Below are 26,852 nucleotides of genomic sequence, written 5' to 3' on the forward strand. Positions count from 1 at the left end.
AAAATGATTGTTCTGAAAGATCTCGTCGCAAGTCTCATTTTTGCTCTGATATCTCGGGAGTACTCCAGAAAACAGGGTTCGGTTTCGTGGCCTCCTCATGCTTCAGTGCCGGCGAGTGTTGCTCTTCCTGGGCGGGAGCCGCGAATGGGATAGGAGAGCTTGAAGTAAACACAGGTAGGTCCTGTTTTGTTCTCTGTATCGGGTTGTCTATCACAGGAGACAAAGGCGTTCCCGATGCTGCTGCGTTGGTTGTTGCTTGCTGTATTTGGGAGTTTGGGATCTGAGGAACAACGAAGAGAGAGTTGGCTGTTGGAGCTTGTGCATCAGATACACTGAAATTCACGGCCTCCTCGGCTTTTATGTATTGCTGTGACTCGTGCTGACCGTTGATCTCTTGCAGCGGCATGTGTGGACGAGAATTCGCGTTGGGATTGGACATACGTTCTTCGACCGCCTGAGGAACTACTGATGGCGATATTATTGCTGCTGTATTTGTGGTAGTCGTTTCTGAGTGCTCTTGGTCGTCTTTGGGGAGATCTGTCTGCGGACTGATTCTTTGACCAGGATCTGCAACGAGAGTCGTCTTAGTTGGCTTGGAATTCTTGGGGGCCAGTGGTTTCCTTGGTGCACGAGGCTTCTTCTGCTTATCATCACCCGTCTTTTGATTTTGTGTGTTAGCGTGCTCTTCTACAGTCGGCATTTTCAATTTGATAGAGATCTTTTTCATCCCATTTGTTAGGTTGTCCACGTCATCAGCATTTGAAGCTTCTTTGCGACCGCCTTGCACAGGCAAAGCATGCTGGGCCTGGATCGCATCTTTCTGAACGAGAGTAGGAGTAATCTTGGTTTCGGGCAAGCCTGTGACAGCTGACAGGACAGTTTTCTGCCGCCGAGGGCTACTGGCTTTTGGTCTTGCTGGTGCCTTTGTCGCAGGCGGAGCTCTTGTCTTCTTCACAGCAACAGCTTTAGCTGGCTTCCCAGTGGGAGCTGGTGATGTTCTCGAAGGTGCTTGTGGGCCTGAAGGCTTTGACAAAACCTCTGCGCTACCAGGACCCTGATCTGATAGTTTCATGCCTTGGAAACTCGACAGGATGCTCGATGCGTCACTGGATCTTCGACGCATCCTCCCGTTTGGCAGATCAGGATGCTCTGCATTAGGATCAGGTAAGTCACTGACTGCTGCGATAGTTGTACGCCGATTGCCGTTACGCGAGACTGCGCGCACAGCCGAAATGTTAGCAGGAGGGGCTTTTGCCTTTCGGTCACGTAGTTGCATCCGTTCGTCGGGACCAGTCGGCAAGCCCACGGTCGATTGTCGCTCCTTTCGTACCCTTGCAGCTTCTGCATGAAGTTCGTCATGTGTGCAGCTCAACGTTTGTCGATCGCTAGGGATAATGATACGGGACAGTTCATATGCAGCAACGGCCCAGTCGACGTCGGGTGGTGGGGGCTCATACACTGCATCCAGAGAGAGTCTGGCATGCAGAGATGATAACGAGCGCTTTTCGCGAGCATGGTCGGTCATCTTGAGAGTAGATGCTTGTGTTGGCGAAGAATAATTTCCAGCCTTGTCTTTAACCTTTGAAGCTGGAGGCTGTCGGCCTGTGACGACAGCTTCGAGCTCTTGAAGATTTTGGAGTGCCCACCAATCTGCCGAGTAGGTGAAGTGTTGACCAGCGGCAGAGGAAGGGATGTCTTGAACCCAATTGTTAATCGTTTGAAATCGATTTCCCGGCATGTCTGACGAGCCCTTGTTTCTGGTGGCAGGGTTATCACCCGCCATGCCACAAATATGGCTCAGAACGCCCGAAGTCAGAGCTCGATCACTGTATCCCCCTTCTAGAACGCTGATGACTCGGCCCTCAACACCGAGATCGTCTTCATGCGCAAGTCGGACAATATCGGCCGTAAAGCGGGCGTAGAACTCTGTCGGAACATTGACACTGTGCCTCTGCATGCCTGCACCTTCCCACTCGCTGGCGTCAAAGCCTGCTGAGATGAAAATGGCAGCCTTCGGCGACTGGTTCCCAGAAGCGCGCAACTTTGCCGTGTGTTGACGCAGAAACAACCTCGCTTTATGAAGCAGAATGATGTACTTGGACTCGTAGAGTTTCCAAAACTCTTCAAGGCTCGTCCATGGCTCCAAGTGGACATTCCATATGGACTGGCCGTGAGCACCTTCGATGCACAAACTTGCATTTCGCACCTTCTCTTCGTCGCCCCACTCGCAGGGATACGAGTTGATGTCGTGGAGGCTGTAATAGCCGATAGGGGTCTTCTTGTGCGCGGCAGCATTCTTAGCTGCACCTTGTGCCTTGCGGTTGTGGTCCCAGGCAATGTTCTGGGAACCGTCTCCATGGTGTAGATCAAAGTCGATAATGGCCGCATGTGTCAGGCCATGATTCATAGCCGCATAGGCGATCCCCACGTGAACATTGTTCAGCCAGCAGAAGCCTGAAGGGTAATTGGAAGAGCAATGATGGCCAGGAGGTCGGATGCAGACGAAAGCCCTCTTGGTAAGCGGCGACGAGAACACCGTATCCACTGCATCGCAAATTCCCCCGAGACAGCCTTGAAAAGCAGCAAGCGACTCCGCACACAAGTACAAGTCGCCTTCATGCAGCTTGGGCAGGGCATTCCCATTTTCATCCTTCCCATATCCGATTGGTCTCACCAACTCTTTCCCGTTGAGCGCCAATCTCCCTTCGGCCGTGTCGCACATGATTTGCAACTCTTCCATCCATTTCGAGCCGTGTACGAAAGCGACTGAGGGGTGGTTGAGAGGAATACTCCGGAATGTCTTGCGAATCTGGAATGGGATGTGACACACCCGTGACGGTTCGTGCTTGGGGCAAGGCGCATATTCACCGTCAGCATGCCGTCCTCCTAGGCGCACATAGGCAGCAGACGCCCCCAACAGCGTGGCGTGGATTCTCTCTGGGCGCTCGACAATTGTGGCGAGGGCATTCTTTGAGGTGCGCGGACGAGAAAAGCGATGGCCGTAGCATGAATCATGAACTATCACCACTACAGGGGACTGCAGGGAGGTATGCGCTTCCAGCTCTTTTCCAAAGTACTCCTTCGCTACCGAATTGGCAGTGACAGGCGGTCGTTCTGGAAGCGACATCTTGCCATTTGCTGCAGGAGAGAGAGGGTTGAGATTAGAGGAGGCCCGACGGTATTGAGGTGTGCTGCCCCTGGTATTACTCAGGCTGGAGGTTGACCTTCTGGTGGTCAGTGTTGGAGTGGATTGTCTCTCTTGTCTCTCCCCTCGATATGAACTCGCGACAGACGGCGAGCGCGAAGGCGGTTTCGGCGACAGAGATTTGGTCTTGGTCGGCGCAGGGGTGTGGTAGGGACTGCGCATGGGGGAAGAGGGCGGCAGGGGTATTTGCGCGGCAGCACTCAGCAGGTTTGGGTGCGCATGGGTGTGGTCTCGATGATTCACTTGGATTGTGGGTGACATGAGACCCAGGTTTGTTGTGGTAAAGGCGCTGGTGGTGTCTCGGGGGGCGTCGTGCTCAATAGAGGGCGTCGGTATGTCTGGATCCATGGCTGTGCACTTTTCTGATATTCTCCTTTCTTGAGAAGTGGTGGTGTTTCCTCTATTTCTTTCTCTTTTTCTGGATGCACCACGAACCAGTATAACTCTGAAAGGATCAAACGAGAGGGAAGAGTCTCCATCCGGGAAGTGGGTTTCAAAGCCTCTTTGACACCAAACAACGTCATTTGGCTGGGCTGTTGAACCCCCTTTTGGTCGCGTTGCTGGCTGCGCGTCGTGTTTGGCGCATCTGCTCCGCCGTTGCAGCCTTCCGCCTTGGTCGTCATTGGCTCCAATCAGTTCCTTCATCCGATGCAAGATGGACGAAGACGCAATCTTTCGAGATTCCTAGTGTCAAGTGCGCAATGATCGCGACATCTTTCTCATTCTGCTCCTCGTCCATACAGAAATGCAACTCACCACAAGCTTTCGCTAAACATGAGGCTATCTCACCACCGTTTCATTACCCGTCTCTGGATCTCCAGCATCTCAAAGCCTCTACGACAGGCTTCCTACTCTGGGACCTCCGAAGTCGCTGATGGTCATCATCCGCACTTCTGCAAAGGCACCTCATCCTCATTATCTCTTCGCCGAACTAATCCTATCTCTGCTCGGAAAACGATTTCGCAGCAAGCAAGCCAGCAAAGTCCCACCAAGATCGGTAGAAAAGGTTGGATATCGCACCGAGAGATGACAAGGTAGGCAATTGTTCGTCTGTCTTTGTCCCTGCTATTACTTCAAAGACGTACATAACACGCGATAATTGTTACCATTTGCTTTCCCTATCACGACTTCTCCTCACCCACGCGGAAATGGCCTACAAGCACCTCGTATAGGCATCTCCATTGGATCTAAGATTACCCGTCAGCCATCGGGACATTTGCCGATATCTCCACACCCTCAACCGCTCATAGTCGGAGATATCTCAGCTCCTCCACGTGTACGTCCCCAAATATGTACTTGAGCATCTGAAACGAGCAGAGCATTAAAAATGAGAGCAAAGTTACTCGTTACACCTGTCTCTAGTCTTAATTGACCCGCTCTCCTAGCACAACCATGACTACCCCTCCGCGCGTCCTCGTCTTTGGCACTGGCAGCGTCGGCACCGTCTACGCCTGGATCCTCTCCCGCGCCGTCGGCGAGGGAGACTTGTACACGGTCTGCCGATCGAACTATGCTGTTGCCTCCACGGCGGGCTTCACCATCAACTCGACAATCTTTGGGGATGGCCTCAAATTCAAACCCCAAGTAGTGCGGACCGTGGATGAGGCTGTCTCGCTCTCGGGAGGCAAACCATTCGACTACGTCGTTGTCACGGCCAAGGCCATCCAGACAACGCCATCAATGCCAGAGCAACTCCGCCCGGCAATCTCCCCCCACACGACTATCGCAGTCATACAAAACGGCATCGCCGTCGAAAAACCATATCAAGCGCTCTATCCAGACAACCCTCTGCTAAGCTGCGTGGTATACCTCCCCGCCACGCAAATTGCCCCTGCTGTGGTCACCCACCGTGAGATCGCGCTGCTGCACATTGGCACATATCCCTCCAACGCATCTCCCGAGCACAAAGCCAGGGCAGAATCGTTCTCTCGCCTCCTCAACGCAGGGGGAGGCCGCACGCAGGTGCACGAAGACGTGCAAACGGAGCGCTGGAGCAAGCTGGCCGTCAACGCGAGCTGGAACCCCGTGTGCGCGCTCTCCCGTTCCCGCGATGCCCAATTCCTCGCGTCCTCCCCGCCAGAGTACGCGTTGAACCTGATCAAGTCGCTCATGACCGAGATAGCCTCTGTCGCACAGGCATGGGGCTACGACAACATCAACGCCAAGACTGTAGAATTCCAGATCGACCGAGCCAAGGCCAGGGAACTGCCCGGGGTAGAGCCCTCGATGCTCGCGGACGCAAAAGTCGGCGCGAGGATGGAGGTCGAGGCCATCGTGGGCAACGCGGTCCGACTGGCTGAGGAAAAAGGCGTGCGGACGCCGTTGCTTAGGGGAATCTACGCTCTCATCAAGGCGTTGGATGCCACTTTCCAAAGAGACTCCGAGAAGAAGGTATCTGCTCAGTGACAACAGGGAACAATCAGAGGAGCAAGTCCACGCTTTGAGGTTGTCTTTTTTCGGCAAAGATTTGTGAGGGTGTTTGTTTTTGACAACATTTCCTTGTTCCTGGATATATAAATAACATTGTCTGATAGAGACTTTTTACAGGGTAGAAATTAGAAGAACTTGACACACAACCATGCGCTTGCGCACTTTCCGACTTCGTTCTATGATCGGAGGACTTGAACCGGGCATGATAGATAGTAGGTTCTATCGGAGAAAAGACTCCACACGTAGACCAGAGATGATCTCAGCCACTAGTAGGCGTGTTCTACAGTCAACAGGAAACATATCGAGTCTCTGACGAAGGAGCATTGAAGTTCGAGGTGCTCGCTCGGTCAATTCGTCAAAGGTCCCTGTCCCTACAGAGTCCCACGACCTTGGGTCCCACGCATCGTTGATCTTTGTTATCAGGATACTGTACATCACGGCGCTCATATCTCGATGCCCACTCCCTGGAGCGCCTCGACCGCCCATCCCGGGGGAGACTGGCCATTGAAATAATTTGCAAAGAATTGCTTGCAGAATGAGGGGTATTGGTCATCTATTATGGCCGTGCGGATTCGTCGCATCAGGGAAAGCAAGTGATGTACGTTGTGCATCGTCAGTCTGTGGATGTCTCGCGTCAATCAGGAGATCTAATCAGAGAGCTGAGAGAGCTGAGAGGAACCAAGAAGCACGGCTAGACGGTAGACAAAGAGATCGACAACTTACAAGTGAGCCCCCACAGTCTCCTTCGCAGCGAGGTGGTAGATGTACGCCCTCGTGATGGCCAACCCTCCATCCTCTTTGGGACGACAGCAGGTGCAGGTACAGCCTTGCTCGACAGGTCCGAAGTCATGAGCATACCGAGAATTTTTGAGGTTCAGGACGCCGTTGGAGGTGATCGCGTTGCCAAAACGCTGCAAGATACACAGATTCATTCCTCGGTCAGAATGATGGCATTGAGGGTCGATGTGGAATCAAGGCATGTAAACTCACTGCCGTTCGTGTGGGCCACACACAATCAAACATATCTGCTCCGAGAGCTACGGCGACAACGATATCTTCTGGATAACCCTGCGCTATAGGTAAGTGTCTGTCCAGTTCCAGCAACGAGAGAGATGATCGTACAATACCCATGACGTATCTTGGCTTATGGTCAGGTAGGAGGCTGGTGCATGTATCGACGCTTTCCAGGGGGTCAGCGTTCGGGCATCTCCAGACAGAAATGAGTAAGGGAGGTTCTTCTGTACACTTTGCAGAAATCTGACTTGGCTTCTCCGCCAGACAAACCACCGATAGCTATGCCTGGGGTATCCCGCTTGACCATTTCCTCGCAGCACTGTCGCCTCACGTCTAGATCGAGACCGCCTTGAATGATGCAAAATAGGTTCTGTGTCTCAGGGTTCTTGTGTGCAACTATGCATCTGTCGAGCCAGCGGATAGAGCGTTCCATGGCCTCCTTCATCCGGGCATGATCAGGCGATGTCGTCTGAATGACATCGTCAAGCTGCATCATGATATCTGAGCCGATGGAATTCTGAAGAGACATTGAATGCTCAGGAGTGAGGAGCCTATGGATGACATGCGTAAGTCTCTGAAGGGGACCATTTGCTGCATCTGGGTCGTCACATACATTGGACTGCCATCATGGGGGCTGAGAAAGCGCACGCCTTCCTCGGTGATCTTTGCCAGCTTGAGCAATGAAACCATTTGAAAACTTGAGGCATCTCGAATCAGTCACTTATCCTTGGGCAGAGAGGGTGCTGTGCACCACCAACCCGCCACTGTCCGTCAGGATATTGTAATTCCATCCTTGTAATCTATGGGCACCGCCAATCGTGTCAAGCACCGCTTGGCCAGGTTTCAATCCCAAGTGGTATGTATTGTTCAGACATAATCTGCAACCAGTCTCTTCCAATTGTTCCGGGGTCAATCCTTTCAGAGATGCTTGGGTGGCGACGGGCATGAAAATGGGCAGGTCGACTGGACCATGAGGCAAATGCAGCGTCGAGGCACGGGCTTTGGATGTCTAGAAAGATGGCGGAGGAAATTTGTCAACGGCGGGGATCGATCTTGCAGCAAGAGGGGGGGGTAGATGGGGCGTCATGACTGCGTACCGAACACCGGGCCTTGCGATCAAAGGTCAGCGCTGAGGGTTTTGTAGCGGTCGACATGGCGGCGACTGGTCCGAATGCATAGGGACTGGCGGTAATTGCCTGCTTTGCGGCGGTGAGGATGTCAAGACGCGGTTTGGTTACTTGACGGGTCCAGTGCATACGAAATCCGGCAATGGGAAATGCACTCGTCCGTAGAGCCAGGTGGCACGGGGATGTATCTCTACACGTCAACTTGGCTTGCCGGGTACTTGACAGATCACTGGTGCAAAGTACGACAAAGGAATCTCGGTTTAACTGTGATGGACATGGCGAGGTGGAAACTGAATTTTGGGATGTGACGAGTTGTGGCCCAGAACTTTTTTCTCGGCCACGCCTCGTCCCTTTCCTCCCATCCTTTCCATTCCTCCATCCCTCCTTTTACCACCCCCTCTAAACAACAGCTGTCGTCCCTTGATTCGACATCCAGAACGTCGGGTCATGCGAGGGACGTGGCTTGAGAGTCTCCAAATCGCTCATTGACAGTAACACGACAGGTCATGGTACACAAACATTTTTGCCTCCATGCTGCAAGCCCATGCTGCAAGCCTAGATCTTCCAAGCTCCACCCGCCACGACACGAGGCATAGGATGATAAGTTGGTTAGAGAAGAAGAAAAAATTCCCCATGTCATGTGCGCTGATCGGACACCTGCGCGGGATGAGGTGCAGGTAGAATCAAAACATAAGCATGCGATATCATAGATTCATGCATTTTCTTCTATCAACCCTGAAGAGCGGTCAAGAAAATTCGGGCAAGGACTGAGACCTCTCCTTTGGTCGACAGTTTGAAGCCTGAACAAGAGGACAGACTGGTTCTGATCTCTCTTGGAATCTGGGGGGTTTTGTTTTTCTCTCCTTTTCTCTTGATGAGAAACAAGCGGCAGATGTGAACAAAGGAAAACGATAATCCAATCCCAAAGAAAAAGAAAGGCCCCCTCCTAAAACCCCCTGCTGTCCTGTGTCTGTGTATCACCATAACGCCTTCGCTATGCTCTCATTCGAAACCCTTATTTTGCCCCATAGGACACAGCAGGTATTGAGACAACTTCCCCACCGGAAATGCGACTTCGTATCCTGCCCGCAGCTTTGGATCTGATTGCAAACCCTGTATTGCTCTCAAGCGCACATCGCGACACTAGACTCAGCGAGCCCAGGGCCCACCATAGCCCGACTGTGCTCGGTAGACAGTGGACTGACCAGCGGTGATCGACGGGTTGCGCAGTTTGGTGCAGGCGACTTCTGCAGCGTCTTCTTTGGCGTTGTTGAGGTATTGCCCATCATACCAATATCTTGCTGCAAGATTCTGGCCCTGAATTGTGACTGTCGCAGACCAAGCTGTACGGCCACCTAAAAAGCCAAGCAGAAGAAATCAGCGTCCGGGCGATATCGAGAAAATTTTCTGGTAGAATGACCGAAAGAGGACCTTTCAGTACACGAACTCACCTCGACGATCAGAAACAATATTGAACTGGGGAGCTGGCAGTCTCAGCTTCCGGCACTCAGCTATCAGCAAAGTCAGCCAAAGACGCAGCGGACGTAGCAGTGCGAGTGTTACCAGCAAGCTCTTCCTGCCAGGTCTTGTGGGTTTTGGTAGCCATGTTAGATTTCAAACGTGGACAGGTCTTTGGCTAGATGGCGAGAGCTCTTGATCGAATTACTTGATGTCTTCGTCGAGTATATTTGATCGTGTTGACAAGTAAAGGGCCGAAGTAAGATGATGACCACAACCACCCGGCGTGACGAAGAGAATGGACTTTATATTCAAAGAAATCCCAAGGGCAGCTCGAATGCTCAGCTAGGGACGCAAAACAAAGTGACTGAGCGAGTGCCAAAATCAAGGAAGGCGAGCTGCAGGTGCTCCAGTATTTCCTTTCCACGACAGAGTCCTTTGTCTATCAAGGCCGCTTCATTTCAAGGTAGGGCAGCATTGAAAACAACTGAACATCGAGGAGATAGGTTGACTTTGTGCGACATGATCTGAGATCTCGTGACACTTGGAGCATCGATTGACCAGCGGCCCTGGCATCATCTATGAAAGGTTTCGTGGTACAAAGGAGCGAGACTGCAGAGGACGTGAGATGTCAAACGTGGGTAGAGGATGGGATGGAAGAACGCAAAGCAAAAAACAGAGCCACCAGCCTCACCAGAGAGATGCTGCCAACACATCAGGTATCCGGCAGCGTACAGTAGTGGGACCAAAGGTCCGGCCCCAAGCGCAAGCGATGATATGCATGATGGCGTAGAAAAAAGAGAACTCTGTGACAATCAAAGGAATTGGGGGAAAGGGCCCACGAAAGGCTAGAAGGAAACCATTTAATGGCGGATGGCAATATCCAAGTGGGGGCGGCACCGCTGGTGCCGACCGATCGAATGCAAGATAGCGGCGAAAAAAAATAGCACAAACTGTTTCCATCGGTGATATGTCCACATCAATCCGACTCGATGGTCGTGGAGATTTTGGAAGCAGTCAGGGAGCTTCCGAACAAGGATTGTAATCTTCCCTTTTCTCTTGCTGCATTCAGAGTACGTCAAAAATCAGGGCTGGTTTCCCTATTGGTCGCCTTCGATGCTTTCGGAAATAATTTTGCATTTGGGCAGCAATCTGAGCTGGACGGGGGGGTGTGTGTGTGTGTCAGAGCACGCATGAGATCGATCCACGTCTCGCATTGAACCGAACTGCCGCCCGAGAATGACGAGTGCCTGCTCTGTGAGATTGGGTATAGTGGCGTAGGATGAAGGTCTATGGGGACATTTCCTAGAGGACAAGCCAGACAGAAGGCGAGAGGCGAGGATGCGGGTAACGATTTGATAATGAGGATTAATTAGTCGGTAGGAGAGTAACACGATCCCTAGTAACAACCCCGGAGTACAAGGAACCTGATTCTGAAGTATCCAGTCGTTTCGGGCCAAAGCAAAGACCGGGGGGGTACGCATGAGGGCCAAAAAAAGTCTGAAGAAAAGGGAGGCGAGATCCCTGCCTCTGAGACCTGTAACTGACAAGGGAACATTGGGGAAGCTTAGGCAGACAGTAAGCAGTGGTGTTCAATAGAAAGTAACGCGGCATTGAGCCGTCAAAGCGTGGCAAGAGTTTTGAGAGCTGTGCAGCAGTAGCATCTTGTCTAGGATGATGGAGGCATAATGGTTGGAGCTGATGCAGAAGAGGAACAAAAAACAGAGTGGGCGCAAATGAGGACAACGGACGTGGAAGGCCATTTGGTCAGCAGGGGTAGAGGAGCCAATCACAGCAGCTAGTGACGGAAGCCAAGACACTAACACCGAATACAGCTTAGACTGGTCTTATACAAGTTTGTCCAGGCCGAATACTCCATACGTGGAAGTACATACAACTGCCTAAATACATAGTACCATACCCAGGTATCCAGTCAGTCACCAGTAAATGACTTGTCATGTCTCAATAAAAGTAACTACGCTTTTTATTTGTACAGCTTCGTCCCACGAAAGCGTGGACAACTATACCATGGCATCGGTTTAGCTATACATTTCCAATGGCTATTCATCTTGTGGAACACGAGTCATGCAGAATGGAGCCGTCCATTCAGGCTATGTCGTGTCCTGTACCTCCTGATTTCCGTCGTCCAAGCGTTGTTCCCAGCGCTGACCTGCCCGCATTTGTCCAGACATGACTGCCTTGATCAACCCTCGGCCACAACTTGGCCCAATGCAAAGTCTGTACAAGAAATGTGACGGATTCGACAATGACAACGTCTCGACAGTCCATCGTCCACGTCCTTTCCATTTCGTCGTCGCGATGTATTCTACACCGCCAGTAGCTCTGTGTAACACCGCCGCAAGGGGAAATCCAGTCCCGTGTTTGTGTTCGGACCGAACAAAAGGTCGAGATGAGAGGAGGAGAACAAGTCAATAAAGTGCCGTCCGGGACTGGTCAAGCGTTCCTGGATCAAGAGCGGTGTGGCTCATCCCAGTGTCTCCTGATGCAGTCATCCACCAGAGACATGAGTCCAGTTGCCATAATCACGTCTCCCAAGTCATTGGAGATGTCCTTCTCCGTCAGCCGCAAGCTGCACGGTGGAATCCAACCACCCAGCGCCGCTTCTTGCCGGCTCTGTCTTTGTGACAGCTTGTCCGGAGTGATATGAGCAATGCAAACCCCCGAAGACGACTTGATCAGCTCAAAAGAGAATACCAATTCGGACTCATCCCGATAGATATTCCGCTTCCAAGAATACCGCTCACCCCAATACTCAAACTCATACTTGCTGTCTCCTGTCTTACTCCGCTCTAGGTCAACCTGAGCGTAATTCGAAAACTCGAGTCTGATAGTGTCTGTGGGAACAGTGGCCTTGACGTCGACTTGCGCGGCAAAAGAATTGAAATCATCGTCCGACTCCTCATCTCGGATCTCTTGAACCGGCTTCGGCCGAGGTTTGCTCTTCAGTGTTCTGAGGTTGATCTTGGCGAGGGTCGAGGTAAATGAGCGCCGCCGAGTTGAGGATGACGGAGATGATGACTTCTGGGCGACCGGTTTCAGATACTTCCGCTTCGAGTTGCAGACTTCTCGACCCGACTGCCGCTGATATCGACGAAGTGAGAACTGGCGTTCGGCAAGATCGTACATGCGAAGATGGAACAGAGTCAACTTCAGCTTGTGTCCTCTGGAGATGGCCAACTCAGTATCAATGCGGAGATTCAGATTTCCATCGGGGGTGGTGTCGTCGTGTTGAATGAGGATTCTTCTCGTGGAAGGAAACAACTCTCCGAATTCAACAGGCGTGGTTGGGATCGCATCAGGCTTGTAGCATATATGTCTCATCAAGGGACATAAGCTTGGAGGTCTCGATGAATCATTGTCATCATCGTCAGATACGATTGTGGATGTATATGTCTCGGTTGATGCTCGAGGGTCTTGTTCATATTCGTGAGAAGGGCTCATATGCCCGTCAACAATCTCACGCTCCTCGTAGTTGTGGTAATGCTTGACGATGGGCTTGGTGTCGCTACAAGAGGTTTGAGTGGTATATTGAGTGTAGCTGGAGAGGCTGGAATGGCTGGACAGGTCGCTGCGGGTCGAGGTGGAGCTCATAGAGGTAGCAGATCCTTTCGACCAAGTCCGAGCTTGGATACGTCGGGCCATAGTGTTGAAAAGATGTGGTATGCTCGAAAGATGTTGCGAAGTTTGACGGCGGTGTTGATCTGTAAGGGAATGGGAGAGCAAAATCTAGTCCTTGATGATAAAGAGAAATGTCTGAAGGGGTGTAGAGTAATGAAGCCACGGCATAAAGAAAGACTCAAGATAGCGAAGTCGATGGCATATCAAAAAGAAGCGAGACGGTTACGCTCATTGGTGACGAGAATTAAAAGCAAACAGACTTCAGTGACCAGGTCACTCCACAGGGCGACAAGGGCGATGTCAACCTCCTCTAGCCATCTTGCACGAGGAAGGACAGGCGCAGGTGATGGCGCGGCAGCAGTCGTACATACCCTATGGGGGATTCGTGAGGACGGAGAGGAGAACAAGCCAGCAGAGCAAGATGACGGGTGTGGCCGGGACCTGCCGTAGGTTACCAGTTTTCTTGCGGCATCACTTTACATCCGGATCTTGCTGAGATGTGAATCTTCAGCTGAGGTATCTTAGTGATCCTGCTTAGCGAACAGCCTCCATCGACTGTGCAAGTATGGGGGTAACAGTGGCCCGGACAAGACCCATTCAGGGTCGCGCCAACATGGCTGTCCGTGGCGTGGGAGGCAAACGGCAGGCCGAAGGCGGATAAAAACAGTGCAATGCCAATGGTGGCGAGAATGTTGTTCAACGGAAAACAGGGCCACGGCCACCACGGGCATGTTGAAGGATGGTTGGATGAACACTGGTTCTCGTGGTGGAGATGGCAAAAAATGGACACCCATGTGGACCGCGACAGACAGCGGAAAATATCGAGCATATTGATTGTCAGACGAGGGCAGTGAATATTGCCATGTGACCGGATGACGGGGATTTCCCCGTGCAAATGGGATCTGCAATTGCTGTCAGACCGACGGCTTCGTGGTGTCAAACAGGTGACTGCGCGGGCTGCGCGAAGTCGAGGACCACGTCAAACAGAAAAAGTGAAAAACCCGATGGTCGGGTCTGGCGGGACAGGGCCGAAGCGGCTATACCGTATTCGGATTAGCGGAATGCCTTAATTCAACCTGTGCCGAAGCTCTTACAAACTCCTGGCTCCTTTGTTAGTCTGCGGCAACATGTGGCACCACTTCATTGGTACTGAGTCTGGCCATGTCACCTGTTGGCCGTTTCGATACGTTGCTTTGGTCTTGGCTGGTCTGCAATGCCCGTGCCTTTTCTGGACTGCCCTCGGAGCTCAACGAGTAACCATGAACATGTGTTCCCTGCCGGATGCTGTACCTTGCGCCTCTGTACCACCAAAAGAAATGCCTTGGGTTCGTTTCCAGCGCTGCAGGTGAAGTGTCTCCATATTTTTGTCCTGCCGATAATAATACCATCATTTGGGCAGCCATTGTTTCGCTTCATTTTCAAGCACTGGGTCGGTCACCATGCATCTTGGAACATTAGAGCTCTAACAAGAAGCTCCTCTCAGCCCTCCATTGCGAGCACGTGCGGTTATAACGAATCTGAGTCAGGCAACAAGATCATAATCATCGGGTGTGAGGCATTTTATGACGAATCTGGACAAAAGTCATGCAACCAATGCCAAATCGAGAGATTTGCCAGGTAGCATCGCCTGGGATCAGCCACGACTAGCAACGGCTCGACCCGCAAACCGCCGGCGATGAGACACGGTTCATGCCCAACTTTTGCTTTTCCTTGTGCTTGTAATGTTTGGATACCCTAAACGTTCGCACGTACCTGACTACTGTGTACTCAGCTCTTTCGGAGCATCGGCCAAGGAGGTTTGTGGTTGCTCAGAGCTCTTGAAACCCGATCTCTGAAAAATCTGCGGGCACCAGCTCCCCTATGGACTACCGCCTGCACTCCAATGCGAACTGTGAGCTTCATGCTGGGGGTATTCGCATGAGCTTTGCAGCTTAGGCCGGGTCTGGAACGGGGTAACTTGAGATCCCCATCCTCGGTTCTGCGTGGCGCCATATCTAGTTAAACCCCCGTTATCGCAGGCTGCTTTTGTCCAAGGACGCCTAAACGTAGGATGACTGCTACAATGGTCGTCTGCCGCGCAAGTCAACCCGCTATCACTGTCATATTCCTAAATTCGCCATTCGCCATTCGCCTTTCGAGCACACGTCCGTACCACGAATACGTCCCATTTGCACAGCCTCTCACGACTTGTAGACATCGCTCCTAGTACGAGATACAGTTCCTACCCCCACGTTTCACAGACTCGCTCCTGTCGAGCAAATGCTACCTGCTCTCCATCTAGCTCGTACATCTCCCCGAGTCTTGCCACTGGTGGTATTCTACCTGTGGTTTTTCTCTCTCTCCGTGTTACATCCAATCCCGTCGACATCAACGCAGACGTCACGGATTTTGCTTCTGGGAGATGAATTTGGGGTGTTCCATTGGCTCGGTGATTACTTCTGCTTTGCTTTATCAGTGACCGTCGAGAATTCCTTCTATTCGCTACTGCTGTTATACGAGGAGACGGGCTGCTTTTTGGCTGCGTGGCCCGGACGCTCTCCACCACCAGATATTCTCACGATTTTTGCTCCATGCCAGTGTAACAGCCTAGGTCTGCAGGGTCCTGCTCGCAGGAGGCTTGATCAGCACACAAGTACAGCTATAGCGTGAGATGTCCCATGAACGAGAGTTCTGGAAACATGAGACGATGGACGAATCACGAAATTGCTGTTGCAATTTAATTGTCTAATGCTCTACAATCGGCCAATTGGACTTTATGATTTTCCACGGCCAGAGACTCACGGCAGAAAAGTAGTCGCACTTGTATACAGATCACCAAACTTCGACGAAAATTCCAGCCGAACTCCGCGCAAAAGGTCGGATCAGCATCACACCATCCCCCACAGTGGGCGTGGAAGTTCGATTTCGCGGCCAACCTCGACGCCTCGGCCCAGGAATCCTCTCGCCCGGCTGTCTACACCGACATAGGCTTGCCTTCTCTTTTCTTCACCCTCGATGTCTCGTGTCACACTCCATGTTCGCAACCCATAGTAGCTGCCCACGCAATGGACCAGCCATCTCGCAAAGGCGGCGCCCTTGTCTTTATCCAGACCCTCAAAGACCATTTTTTCCGTGCCAATTGTTTCGTCCTCGTCCCACATCATCTCATCCTTATCGCTCTGCTCTTTTTTGGTCGATTCGTGCATGGCTCCATTTCGACCAATAAAGACGATCTCCTCGTCCTCGCTGTCGCTTGTCAGAGGAATATCATGCAGACCATCTCTCCTTAGACGGATTTCTCTCTCGTTCCACTTGCGCACGAAAGCTCGGACCGTTTCCTCCAAATCCTGGAGCAATCCCTTGGCGGCTTTGGCGCGTTTGAGTTTGGCTCGTACTTCCTTGGGTATGCTGGTCGCTGCTTCTTCCATGGGACTCATGCCAGTGTTCTGGACGCGTTTCCCCTGATTCCGCGTGCTCTCCCGGCGGCCCTTGAGCTTTGACTCGACGGCCCGTTGAAACTCGGCAGCATCCCATAGCGGAGCGAGATAGTAGGGCACGGTTCTTCGAGGGTAGGTGGGACGGATTTCCCAGTCAGAAGGTAGGGGAGGAACGGCCCAAGGGTTTGACAGAAGGCGATCTATGCGTTGAAACTTTCTTCAGTCTTCATGCAGTTATCTCTGGGTAGGTGTAAGAATACCATTTTCCCATCGGCGTCGCTGTCGTGACCCCTCCTTGCCCTTGAGAAAGGCTTCGCGACGTTCCAAACTGTCGCGACGGACAAGTTTGCGATCAGCGTAAAGTCCTGACTTAGCGATGCTCGCCGCTCTCGTGGTGGCGTCAGTCGGAACGGTGATCCGAACCGCATTGGTAGCAACGTGAGCACGCTCAGGTGTGGACAAAGTGTCAATGGATACTTTATTCATCCGAGCAGTCACTTCTTCGGTGCTTTGAGGAATCACCGGCGCGAATGCCTCAGGTGCAGCCATTATCGGAACGATAGTCATGACCGTTGATGATAACTGATTGATACCGCGTCAGATCTGCAAGACAGTGGCAAAAGGAACAAGCAGGACGAACAATCAAAAGCCGACAGCGGAGCAAACGCACCACAATCGTGGAGATGAAGAAAGGTCTGTAGAAGAAGTAAATCGATAGGATGCGAAAGATGAAGTTGTTAAGGACGTGCGGTTGAAGCTGCCCCTAAGATAGAGGATGACCTGCACTCCCGCCGGCGGTTGGAGACCCGCAAGTTCGCACATTTATTAGTGGGAGTCATGGCCCCTCGGCTGCGGACGAATGACGAAGAAGCCCTAAACATCGTGCCGGTAGGATTGACTGAACATGAGTCAACGATGGACGGAAGCTGCGTGGATATAATACTAAGCTTGATAGTCTATAGTGAGCAATGACAAAATCTACGCATGTATCACAATGACTCTTAGTATTATCTGCTTTGGCCAAAAAGTGCGATGCATTCCTAGGTAGCGGCGGATCTGAAGTGCTCTAAGTAGGCGATCCAAGTTGTGCATGAGGACCATACGAGCACAGTCTTAAGGCAAGTCACCTAAAGGGGGCAGCCGCCCTGCCGAAGTGGGGGGGGGGGGGGGGGGGGGGGGGGGGGGGGGGCCGCTGGGGAAGCTCAACAAGCTGATGGCGAGTCCCTGGTGCCTGCGTCTCCAACCCAGATGCAATTCAACATCCGTCCTGCGTCCGCATAGGGCGATTCAAAGGAATCACCAAGTACCGAGTACAGCGCCTGCCTATAGCCTGTTGAATTCCACTCGGGCTCTTGATTCACACGTTCTTTTCCTTTACCTTCGACATACTGATTAATATGAGGTCCCTCCAGCTCCTGGTCACGTCGCTAGCCGCTTCCGCTTTCGCACGATCAGTCGAGACTCATTCTCAACATGCAATAATTCCTCAAGATGACCAGTCATCGACTGAGGAACTGTTCTTGATTGAATTGAGTCCAAGAGAAACGAGATGGGTTGAAGAGGATGAAAAATGGGAGCTTATGAGAGTATGTGCTACACCATTCGCTTTATCCACACATAGAACACTGCTAATTCAGAGGGCAACAGAATGGAGTCAAGTTTATGGACATCACCGAAACAAAAGACACATACCCATACACAGAGGTATCCCAGTCGGCTGCGATCGTCTATCCCTCGAAACCGAAGCACATGGACGAGGTCAAGGCCTTGACGAAGACGTTGGACAAGGACAATATGCGCAAGCACCTGGAAGGTCTCACATCATTCCACACGCGCTATTACAGAAGCCAGACAGGCATTGATGCCGCCTTGTGGTTGCATGACCAAATCAAGGAAGTCATCGAAGCATCCGGCGCATTCAATTACAGCGCTTCCCTCAACTTGTTCCCGCATTCCTGGGGACAGTCAAGTATCATTGCTCGATTCCCTGGACGAACCAACCACACGATTGTGATTGGTGCACATCTGGACAGTGTCAATATGTTCTTTCCCTACCTCCGTGCTCCCGGTGCCGATGATGATGGCAGTGGGACGGTGACCATCCTCGAGGCTATGACGGCTCTGTTACAGTCAGACAAGATTGTGAACGGTTCTAGTGAGAATACAATCGAGTTCCACTGGTATTCGGCCGAAGAAGGAGGCCTCCTTGGGAGTCAGGCGATTTTCAAGTCCTACTCTGAAGAAGGCAAGGACATCAAGGCCATGATCCAGCAAGACATGACAGGGTACATCGAGCAGACCCTCGCACATGGCAAACCTGAATCGGTCGGCGTCATTACGGACTTTGTGGACCCAGCATTGACAAAATTCGTCGAAGGCATTATCACCGTCTACTGTGACATCCCATACACACTGACCAAATGTGGATATGCCTGTTCCGACCATGCTTCAGCCAGCAAGTATGGCTATCCCTCGGCGTTTGTGATCGAGTCGGATTTTGAATATTCGGACAAGAAAATCCACACCACGGACGACCTCATCAAGTATTTGAGCTTTGACCACATGCTTCAACATGCGAAGATGACGCTCGGGTTTGCATATGAGGCTGCTATGGCCAAGTTCTGAGCACGCGGTGATCTGTCAGACACATATACCCACTATTTGCTGGTAGCCAATATCTGAATAATGTGAGACATTGCATCATGCTTCTCCCAGCCTTGCGGCCTAATCTGTGTCTGCCTGCGTCTAAGCAACAAGGCGTAATCTGGTGATTTTGTCTTTGTTACCTGCCGCAGCATGTCCGCCCCCTGTACAACGCATGTGAAAGTGTTACCATAGGGAATGCACGAGGGGATTTGGCTAGCACGTGACGGCGGTGGTGGCGGCCTAATTTCTTGACGTCATTTCCCCACGATTCTTGTTTGAGCTCAACGACGGATGAATGGCTGGAGTCGTTTTCCTGCATGCAAATCAATCCCCTATTCTACTTCTTGTTCTCCCTGCTTCAAACCATCGTTGCACTGCTAAGAAGACCCGGCGTGCCCAGGTCAATCACGAGGACAGATTGGAGAAGCAGGGCCCGGGTATTACCGCCATTGCTGTTAGATTGACCCTGCCTGCTCAACTTCATCTTCCTTTGCAATACTATCCCTTATTTTCTCAATCCCCTTTCTGTAAACAATCACTGTGCCTGGTTGCTTTCTGGAGACAGCTGCTGGCAGAAAGAAAAGCATTCAAATCTTCCCACTTGGCTATAGGTACTCGAGATGGCTCTCACAGACTGTATGGAACTGCTCAACCTGCGAACTTTCTTTCGACCATTTCTGCTAACACATGCTCGTAGACAATCCTTTCGCAAAGCGCGAAGAGTTCACCCAAAGGAATCTCATTGCCTACAAGGTCCTCACGATAGTCAGCTGGCTCTTGCTCGTCATATTCGGGGCAGTCTATACCTTTGAGCGTCCTACCGACTGCAAACACCACAGACATTGTCACACAATATGGGGGCAGAACAATCGCCATCCGACAGGGTTCAGCGTCAACTCGGTGCTAACAAGCATCTATTGGGTCGTTGTCCTCATATTGCAGGCGCATTATGTACGATTTCTTTGGAGTGCAGAGAAGAGCTACGTGACTCATGCTGCCAATGTGGGCTCACATTTCATCCTGGTACGGCCTTGAAACACTGGAGTGGACACAGCTTTATTAACATGATCGGACAGCACAATCTTTTGTCCTTTGGCTTCATCCTGCTTTGGGTTCGGTCGTATTTCTGGCAGGGCGAACTCCTCCTCATCGTGAACCTGTTCAACTTGACAGCGCTTTACTTTGGCCATCCCACCACCCCGTTGATCATTCACATCCCCATCGTATCCGCTCCATTAGCCTGGAACTATGTCGCAATCTTCTGGAATGGTGCGGTAATGGTTCCGGGCGCTACCAGGTTGCCTGCACGGATTGTCGCCAACATCTTTATTTGGGGCATTCTCATGCTGGGTGCCTTTTTCCTTGCAGTCTTCAAGGACTATACCATGGGGTTTGAGTTGACAATCCTCGCCTTATGTGAGCTGCACCGTGCTGTCTTTTGGATACTTCTTGCTAACTTGACATGAACAGCACTGGCTCTGGGCCAACTTGCGACCAAGGTCGTAGCTTTCCAGTGGATATTTGCTTTTATCATCGCTGGCATCCTGTTCGTCCTGTCCCTGGCAGTGGGCGCTCCCAAAATTTTTGGAGCGGATCGAAGCGCTCGACAGGAAGGTGTGATTGTCAGTGAGGACCGAGAACGGGCACCTCTTCTGGACGATCAATAAAGCAAAGGTCGACAAGAATGCACTTTGAAGAAACAGGTCAGCGCTCGGTCTACTGCCCATTGCACGGGACAGGACAACACTCTCACATGATGGTCGCTTGCTCATTGTCTCATGTCCTAGATGGATGATGGGACAATCGGAGTCGGGTCTTGATTCACATTTCAGGTTGGAGTCTGGGCTTGGTTTGGGACGGCATTCCCTAATCTCGACGCAGTAATTTCAGAGGTCTGGCTCTACCATGTCTTTTGATAAGACCATGGGACAGCGGCGTTTCCCAGATAAGCAAGGGGAGAGAAAGAAGCATTCGATTATGGAGGGACGTGATACCCACCTCACATCATGATCGTGGAAGTATAGCATTTGCCTTGTTGTCCTGGGCCGCGGACCCAGCACCATGGTTGCGTCGTGGTTTCTCTTGGCCACAAACGACAAACACAGAGAATTCTAGTATCCAAACAAGAAAAACGAACCAAACCAGACTTGTCATGTTTCCAGGGCTGTGAGCCAACCAAATTGCAGGGCTTGAAGAGGTGCCGCGCGCCTGACTTGTATTGCAAGTGTCCGGCCTTGAATTTGTATGCGCGGCTGTGCCCCTCTTTAGCCTCAACCACGGCGCGGCTGGGGATTCTTCAGGACTGAACAGCAAACCAAAACCGCGCCCCAGATCTTTCATTCATTCTTTTCTTTCTCTTCTTCTCACTCTCATGGCGAGTGAAGATCCTGACAGCCCATTCACAACCATGGCCGACGCACAAGGCGTTCCCAAGGAGGAGTCGCTGGCAACATCCCAGGCTAGCGACGGTACCAAGTCTCTCAACACCTTGTCATTGTCTGCAGCACCAGATTCCGAATCCCAGACCCAGGCTGACGATGGAAATTCAAGCACGACTGAGTCTGAGCCACCAGCCACGCCGGCCAAAGAGGACGACGACGGGATCATGAATTCCACTGCCTTTTGCCTGGAACTGGACCCAGAGACAATCCACCCTGCCGTCGACTTAAGCGACCGGAACAACCTTGTTCGTCTTCTTGCCTTGTACCAGTCTGGCTGGGATCGAGGGCGCGGGCGCGGTCCCCGAGACCACGAAACTTGCATCTGGTGTCGTGGGCCCGTGGGACCAAACGTCGAGGTCCTCACCCATGTTGGCAGAAACAACAGTTGTAGGAACAGCTGGCCGGTGACCTGCCTTCTGGACTGGATTCAACAACAGCTCGGTACCGTCCGTGGCCATTCGCTGCGATGCCCCATGTGTGCCGAGGAGTTTTACCACCGATACTCTGTAACTGGCGCCGATTTCAAAGCGGATCAAGGCGGGCCAGATGCCCAACGAGTCGTCGACGCGGGCTGGTTGAGATGCACCCTTTTCGGCACCGCATACGCCAGAGACTTTTGCGTCAAGAGGAAAAAGCCACTTATCATCATGGAGAGCGAGGAGGCCAGAAAGCTCGTGCTGCTCAACCGAGAGAAATACATGTTCAACAAGTGCGAAGAACTGCCCCAGACGGCTTTGGAGGGGACGAGGTGGTTCAGCAGAGTCGTCGCAGCAGACATTGCCCAGAGCTTTGGGGCGACTCCGGCTCCCGACTCTGGTCTTCCGGCTCCAGTCGCTCCAGTCATTTATCCCCGCCCTGTCGAGGGAGAGGCGGAGAAGCCCAAAAACACCTTCAACATGGCTTGGATGATACTTGACCACGGAAACAACCAGTACCGAATGTCGCCGATCCTGTGCCTCGACGCCTGTTGTTTGATAGTCCAGACGGAAGGACTTGGAGGAGTCACAAAGACCATGACCGCAGAAGAGTTCAACGCGATGACCAAGGCGAGAGGAGGTCTCAAGACCGTGGTGGAGAGCTTCGGACCGGATGATGTGACCGACGCGCTTGAAATGGATGCTTCGAGCCGGCTCTGGCTGGCGAAGATGCTGGGCAAACCTCCGAGGGACCCCGACTACCCGTCGGACGATGAGTGGTACAAGAGAATCGCCCTGGCTTTCGGATTTTCCACCCGCCCGCCACTAGAATGTGGTGGCAGTGACGACGACGGCACGCCGCCCCCTGCTGCTGCTGCTGCTGCTGCGGACGCGGACGACGAGCAGAACGACTCGGACGAGTCCTTGCCAGAGCTTCCTATCGTGTAATAAACAACAAGAACTAAGTCAACGAGCATGACAAGAAACATCAAACATCGGCTGGATACCCGTTACTCATTACCCAGGATTCTTGATGACTCGGCTTGTTGGTTGGTTGGTTCATCGTTTGAATGCTTGGCTGGCTGGTCAGTTGGGAAGACAAATGAACCGCCACCAGAAAAAAACAACGAGCCATGTTTGCCATCATCATCCTCATCATCCATGTAACAAATCATTCCGCTGCAAAACATGTCCTGAGCACCTTGGGAACTCTCCGCTTTGTCTACGAATTGGGCTGGTGGCTTGTGAGGAGACAGAGATGGATCGACGTACCCTAGGTATCGGCGGCGATATGTGAGGAGCTGTGGCCCCAGATATTGGAGGCGAGGGGCATATCAGAAAGAATAGCTGGCGCTGGAAACACAACTGGAGCTGGAACTGGAACGAGAACTGGAGCTGGAGCGAGCAGGACACGAGGATGGCGTGAGCGTGAGCGTGGGCAAGGGCTAGAGCAATAGCATGGTCGTGAGCAATAGCAGAGCAAGAAGAAATAGCTGGTGTCAATAACCCCAAAGCTTCATAGCAGAGGAAAAACATACCATTCCATTGCGTATCACGGCCTACCATTTCCGGCACCCTTACCACAAAGAAGAGCCACAACACGCAGACGTTTTTGAGTAGACCAAAGCACAGACGGGCGGCATATCATATTCCCCCGTTCAACGATCACTGTATCTCTATCGGATCGTCCACTCGTGGTTACCTCAGCCTTTTGGCGGGGGATAGCTAGAGGCTAAGTATCGTACCATTCAATCAATCAGTTACGTGCTTGGTTATCTACTGGTCGAGATATCAAGTCAATCGTGCCGTGGGAAATGGAGGAGTCTCGGTCATTCATCGATATATTCATTCATCAATTCATTGATTCATCCATACATCTGTCCATTGGTCACATATATCTCCCCTATAGAATATATGCAAATCCGCGTAACCATGTGTGTGCCATACATACATATATCCTCTCAATCCAAGTCTTCAACCAATACACATGTGGGAACATAGAAATGAAAACCAAGATAGACCAAAGGGGTGATGCGGAAAGAGAGAACTCGCTTGCTTGCTTGCTTGCGTGCTCGCTCATGGGAGTATAGAAAAGAAAGGGGGGGCGAATCCCATCAATCCGTTAAAACCCCGGGGTTTTGGTTCACTGCCCTCCTGCGGGTAGGTATTTTTGTGGTTTGTGGTTGCACCTAGATATAGATAGGGTGACATTTTTGGGCCGTATCCGTCATGTCCGTCACATTCATCCATCCGGCTTGGTAGTCCGTCCTTGGAATAACAAAAAAAAAAAAAAAATTAGAATGCGCAATAATAACTGAAGGGGTAAAGGCTGAATGGAGAAGAGAGAGGGTATGGCCATCATTCGTGATCAACTCCCCACTCCCTCGCCCTCTCCTTCTCCCTCATCCCCATCTTGGCCTCCATCCAGTCTTCCACCGTGACCCAGCCCTTGCGGCCCGACAGCACGGCGTTCCGGATCGCGAACTGCCACTCCCGCCACCATTCCTGCGCGATGAGCGACGGGAGGCCCGTCCGGTCGCTGCCTTCTCCGGGTCCGCTGCCGGTTGGGTGGGAGGAGGAAGAGGATGAGGTGGAGGATGCTGAAGAGATTGGTTCTGCGGCTGTCGTACCAGCTCCGGTCCCTGTGCGCTGATATGCTGGTCTAGAGGATGGTGGTGGCGACGATGACGGAGCGTTCGACCCTCTTGCTGCAGCTGTTTCATCCGAGTCTCCTTGGCCGCCGCTGTAGTCGTCCGCGACGGTGCCGATGACGGGCCACTCCACCTCGACGACCTCGTACTTCTTGGTCGGATACAGCCGGAGCATATTGGTGAACCAGTTGCTCGATTTGCGCTGGATCACCACGTCTGAGTACTGGATTGGGAACTCCACGTGTAGTTTGCCCCGGTACTTGACTGTGGCTAGGAGATTCCGGGCGTAGCCCTCGAGCAGAGCGATGGGGAGGTTCGGTGTCGAGCGGTGCAGCGCGAAGCTGGATGGCGAGATATGTGGTTAGTTATTCGTTACAAGAGATAAAGAGACTGGAAAATCAAGGATATATGCGGTGGTCCTTGGTTGCTGATTACTGGGGTGGAAGAGGAGCCTGATAAAGCTGAAAAGGAGACAAGTAGTAACATAATGAGTCGAGGAGTGGAGGGTGTAGTAAGGCAGATATTGGAGGTCTGAGCAGAACACAATCCGACACAGACTTGGGCATGAGGCAGTATGAGGAATCGACGCCGATCCAACCAGCTGGCAGACTCACCTTCGGTTCTCAGCCTTGTCCTCACAAAACTTCTTCGTCCACAGTTCCATGGGAGACATGTTCATCTCCTCCCTCGTCATCTGCTTTGGCGACCCATTCGACGAGCCATGCTGGTACCGCTTAACTTTGACCCGGCCCCCGCCGCTCTCGGTTCCTCCCCAGTCCAAGTCCAACATGGTCGTCAGGTTCAGCTTTAGATCGAAATCCACCACGGTACTGCCATTCCCGTGCGTCCCTCGGATCACCATGATGGGCTTCGGCGGCAGACATGCCTGCTCGCGGATGAACTTGAGGAGTGTCCTTTGCTGCTGTTGTGAGGTCGATGACGACGTCGAGCTGGATGTCAGTTCCGGGTTGGTCGTCGTGGTGACGGTCTGGTCCTCGGAGAGCTTGGAGTCGCGGACCCGGTATTTTGCGAACGACACTGTCTTTAGCCGGGACAGGGCCACGAGCGGGTTTTGTGAGGGGACGGAGAGAGGTGTCGAAGTCTGTTGAGGCACTTGATTCTGTGATGACGGGCTGTCGGTCCAAGGGTTAGTGCTAGGCAGGACTGTGTGTTCATATGAGGGCGGCAGATCGGTTGGTGTCGATGAGTCCACGACGAGGGTGTTCTGCAGGCTTCTTTTCTCCGATGAAGACATTTTGGTTTGCCAGAAACAACAGAATTGTACAGAATTGAGAATAACGCGGAGAAGAGGTCAATGCGTGAGATGGACAAGTGACAAACAGGTAGCTGTAGTCCAGCCGCAGCTCCAAGTGGTGTGATATGGCTTTTCTGTGATGCTAGGACGTCCGGATTACAATCCTTATGTGATATGTAGGAATACAGTATCGAAAATCAGTCAGCAGATAGGAGTAGATAAACACATGACATTAATCTCTACCATGACCGAAGTCAAGGCAGGGAAAGAGGGATACCACATGCTCTTCAATGATCGAATAGATTAGGCACACGCATTTTTCCCGGTTCGAGATCCCTGTGCTCCCGCAGAATCATCTGCATGTGGTCAAGCGCCTTATGCGCGGATGAGATGTTTTTCGTTCTAGGTCGGTCCAAGGTGTCAGGCACCGCCACATGGTCCGGAGCAGTTGGCACCATCAGGCCTTAGAGCGTCCTAGGGTCCTCAGGCACCAACTCTATTGATTTGGCCAGTGACGATGTTGGTGAACGGATGCGAGGGGAAGCAAGCTGTGGCTGTGCTGGGGTCGCACGTCGGCCGAAACCTTCGGGTCTGTTTGGGATTCGCTTGTAACGAAATCTGTGTTGCCTAGGCAAGGCTCACTCAGTCTCAGCCGCACGGCTTCGGGGAGACATTGAAGTCGACAGGCCGAGTTTAGGAGGGAGAGTAACATTGACCTGGTGCACCTCCTCTTCCTAGCATTCCGATGTTCCCAAAATTCCGACAGTATTCGGCATCGGGCCCGTTCATTTCTCCTTGCCAACCTTTGATGTGACCAAATGTCAAAAGATAGGCAGGTCCTGCTCTTTTACCCAAGGTCTTCGCCAGCTTAGCCACCCGCATAGCACATCCCTAGATCTCTCCTCTTGCTTGCTTGGGTTAATCGAATAGGTACAGCGCGTTCGGGAGCATGAGATGATTCCTTGGTTTTTGGACATGTATGGTTTAGCAACAGCACTGCGGTTGGCACTGAGAAATGGAGGCGTCGTGGAGATGGACGCGTAAGAGAGGTGCAGTTCATGTCGTGCATACTAGGCCGCACCCACGATCGACAGAAGACTCCTGCAAAGGTGGCCTTGGTGACTGATCCCTGGGTGAGGATCGTGAGGTGAAGA

At 52.1% G+C, this 26,852-nt stretch overlaps 10 protein-coding genes across 10 annotated transcripts; 4 read left to right on the top strand and 6 right to left on the bottom strand.

Annotated features, from left to right (window-relative positions):
* Positions 1-34: 34 nt before the first annotated feature.
* Z517_00637 (uncharacterized protein) lies at positions 35-3,553 on the bottom strand (the record flags this gene model as incomplete). The annotated part of the gene is made up of 1 exon (XM_013433601.1): positions 35-3,553. The coding sequence occupies one exon, from the start codon at positions 3,551-3,553 to the stop codon at positions 35-37; it is 3,519 nt and encodes a 1,172-aa protein (XP_013289055.1).
* A 1,044-nt stretch (positions 3,554-4,597) lies between these two features.
* On the top strand, positions 4,598-5,611 carry Z517_00638 (uncharacterized protein; the record flags this gene model as incomplete). Its single annotated transcript, XM_013433602.1, has 1 exon — positions 4,598-5,611. The coding sequence occupies one exon, from the start codon at positions 4,598-4,600 to the stop codon at positions 5,609-5,611; it is 1,014 nt and encodes a 337-aa protein (XP_013289056.1).
* A 467-nt stretch (positions 5,612-6,078) lies between these two features.
* On the bottom strand, positions 6,079-7,803 carry Z517_00639 (queuine tRNA-ribosyltransferase; the record flags this gene model as incomplete). The annotated part of the gene is made up of 8 exons (XM_013433603.1): positions 6,079-6,253; positions 6,359-6,546; positions 6,626-6,703; positions 6,758-6,815; positions 6,880-7,200; positions 7,263-7,346; positions 7,408-7,658; positions 7,747-7,803. The coding sequence occupies 8 exons, from the start codon at positions 7,801-7,803 to the stop codon at positions 6,079-6,081; spliced, it is 1,212 nt and encodes a 403-aa protein (XP_013289057.1).
* A 1,122-nt stretch (positions 7,804-8,925) lies between these two features.
* On the bottom strand, positions 8,926-9,382 carry Z517_00640 (uncharacterized protein; the record flags this gene model as incomplete). The annotated part of the gene is made up of 3 exons (XM_013433604.1): positions 8,926-9,131; positions 9,228-9,287; positions 9,340-9,382. 3 exons carry the CDS (start codon positions 9,380-9,382, stop codon positions 8,926-8,928), a joined length of 309 nt encoding a protein of 102 aa, XP_013289058.1.
* A 2,321-nt stretch (positions 9,383-11,703) lies between these two features.
* On the bottom strand, positions 11,704-12,897 carry Z517_00641 (uncharacterized protein; the record flags this gene model as incomplete). Its single annotated transcript, XM_013433605.1, has 1 exon — positions 11,704-12,897. One exon carries the CDS (start codon positions 12,895-12,897, stop codon positions 11,704-11,706), a length of 1,194 nt encoding a protein of 397 aa, XP_013289059.1.
* A 2,843-nt stretch (positions 12,898-15,740) lies between these two features.
* Positions 15,741-16,838, bottom strand: Z517_00642 (uncharacterized protein; the record flags this gene model as incomplete). Its single annotated transcript, XM_013433606.1, has 2 exons — positions 15,741-16,489; positions 16,550-16,838. 2 exons carry the CDS (start codon positions 16,836-16,838, stop codon positions 15,741-15,743), a joined length of 1,038 nt encoding a protein of 345 aa, XP_013289060.1.
* An 848-nt stretch (positions 16,839-17,686) lies between these two features.
* On the top strand, positions 17,687-18,914 carry Z517_00643 (uncharacterized protein; the record flags this gene model as incomplete). Its single annotated transcript, XM_013433607.1, has 2 exons — positions 17,687-17,875; positions 17,937-18,914. The coding sequence occupies 2 exons, from the start codon at positions 17,687-17,689 to the stop codon at positions 18,912-18,914; spliced, it is 1,167 nt and encodes a 388-aa protein (XP_013289061.1).
* Positions 18,915-19,555: 641 nt separating this feature from the next.
* On the top strand, positions 19,556-20,602 carry Z517_00644 (uncharacterized protein; the record flags this gene model as incomplete). Its single annotated transcript, XM_013433608.1, has 4 exons — positions 19,556-19,571; positions 19,633-19,958; positions 20,012-20,351; positions 20,406-20,602. 4 exons carry the CDS (start codon positions 19,556-19,558, stop codon positions 20,600-20,602), a joined length of 879 nt encoding a protein of 292 aa, XP_013289062.1.
* A 740-nt stretch (positions 20,603-21,342) lies between these two features.
* On the top strand, positions 21,343-22,740 carry Z517_00645 (uncharacterized protein; the record flags this gene model as incomplete). The annotated part of the gene is made up of 1 exon (XM_013433609.1): positions 21,343-22,740. One exon carries the CDS (start codon positions 21,343-21,345, stop codon positions 22,738-22,740), a length of 1,398 nt encoding a protein of 465 aa, XP_013289063.1.
* A 1,410-nt stretch (positions 22,741-24,150) lies between these two features.
* Z517_00646 (uncharacterized protein) lies at positions 24,151-25,698 on the bottom strand (the record flags this gene model as incomplete). The annotated part of the gene is made up of 2 exons (XM_013433610.1): positions 24,151-24,784; positions 25,058-25,698. 2 exons carry the CDS (start codon positions 25,696-25,698, stop codon positions 24,151-24,153), a joined length of 1,275 nt encoding a protein of 424 aa, XP_013289064.1.
* Positions 25,699-26,852: the final 1,154 nt, after the last annotated feature.

This window comes from Fonsecaea pedrosoi, assembly GCF_000835455.1.
Source record: "Fonsecaea pedrosoi CBS 271.37 unplaced genomic scaffold supercont1.1, whole genome shotgun sequence".
Taxonomy (NCBI): Eukaryota; Fungi; Ascomycota; class Eurotiomycetes; order Chaetothyriales; family Herpotrichiellaceae; genus Fonsecaea; species Fonsecaea pedrosoi.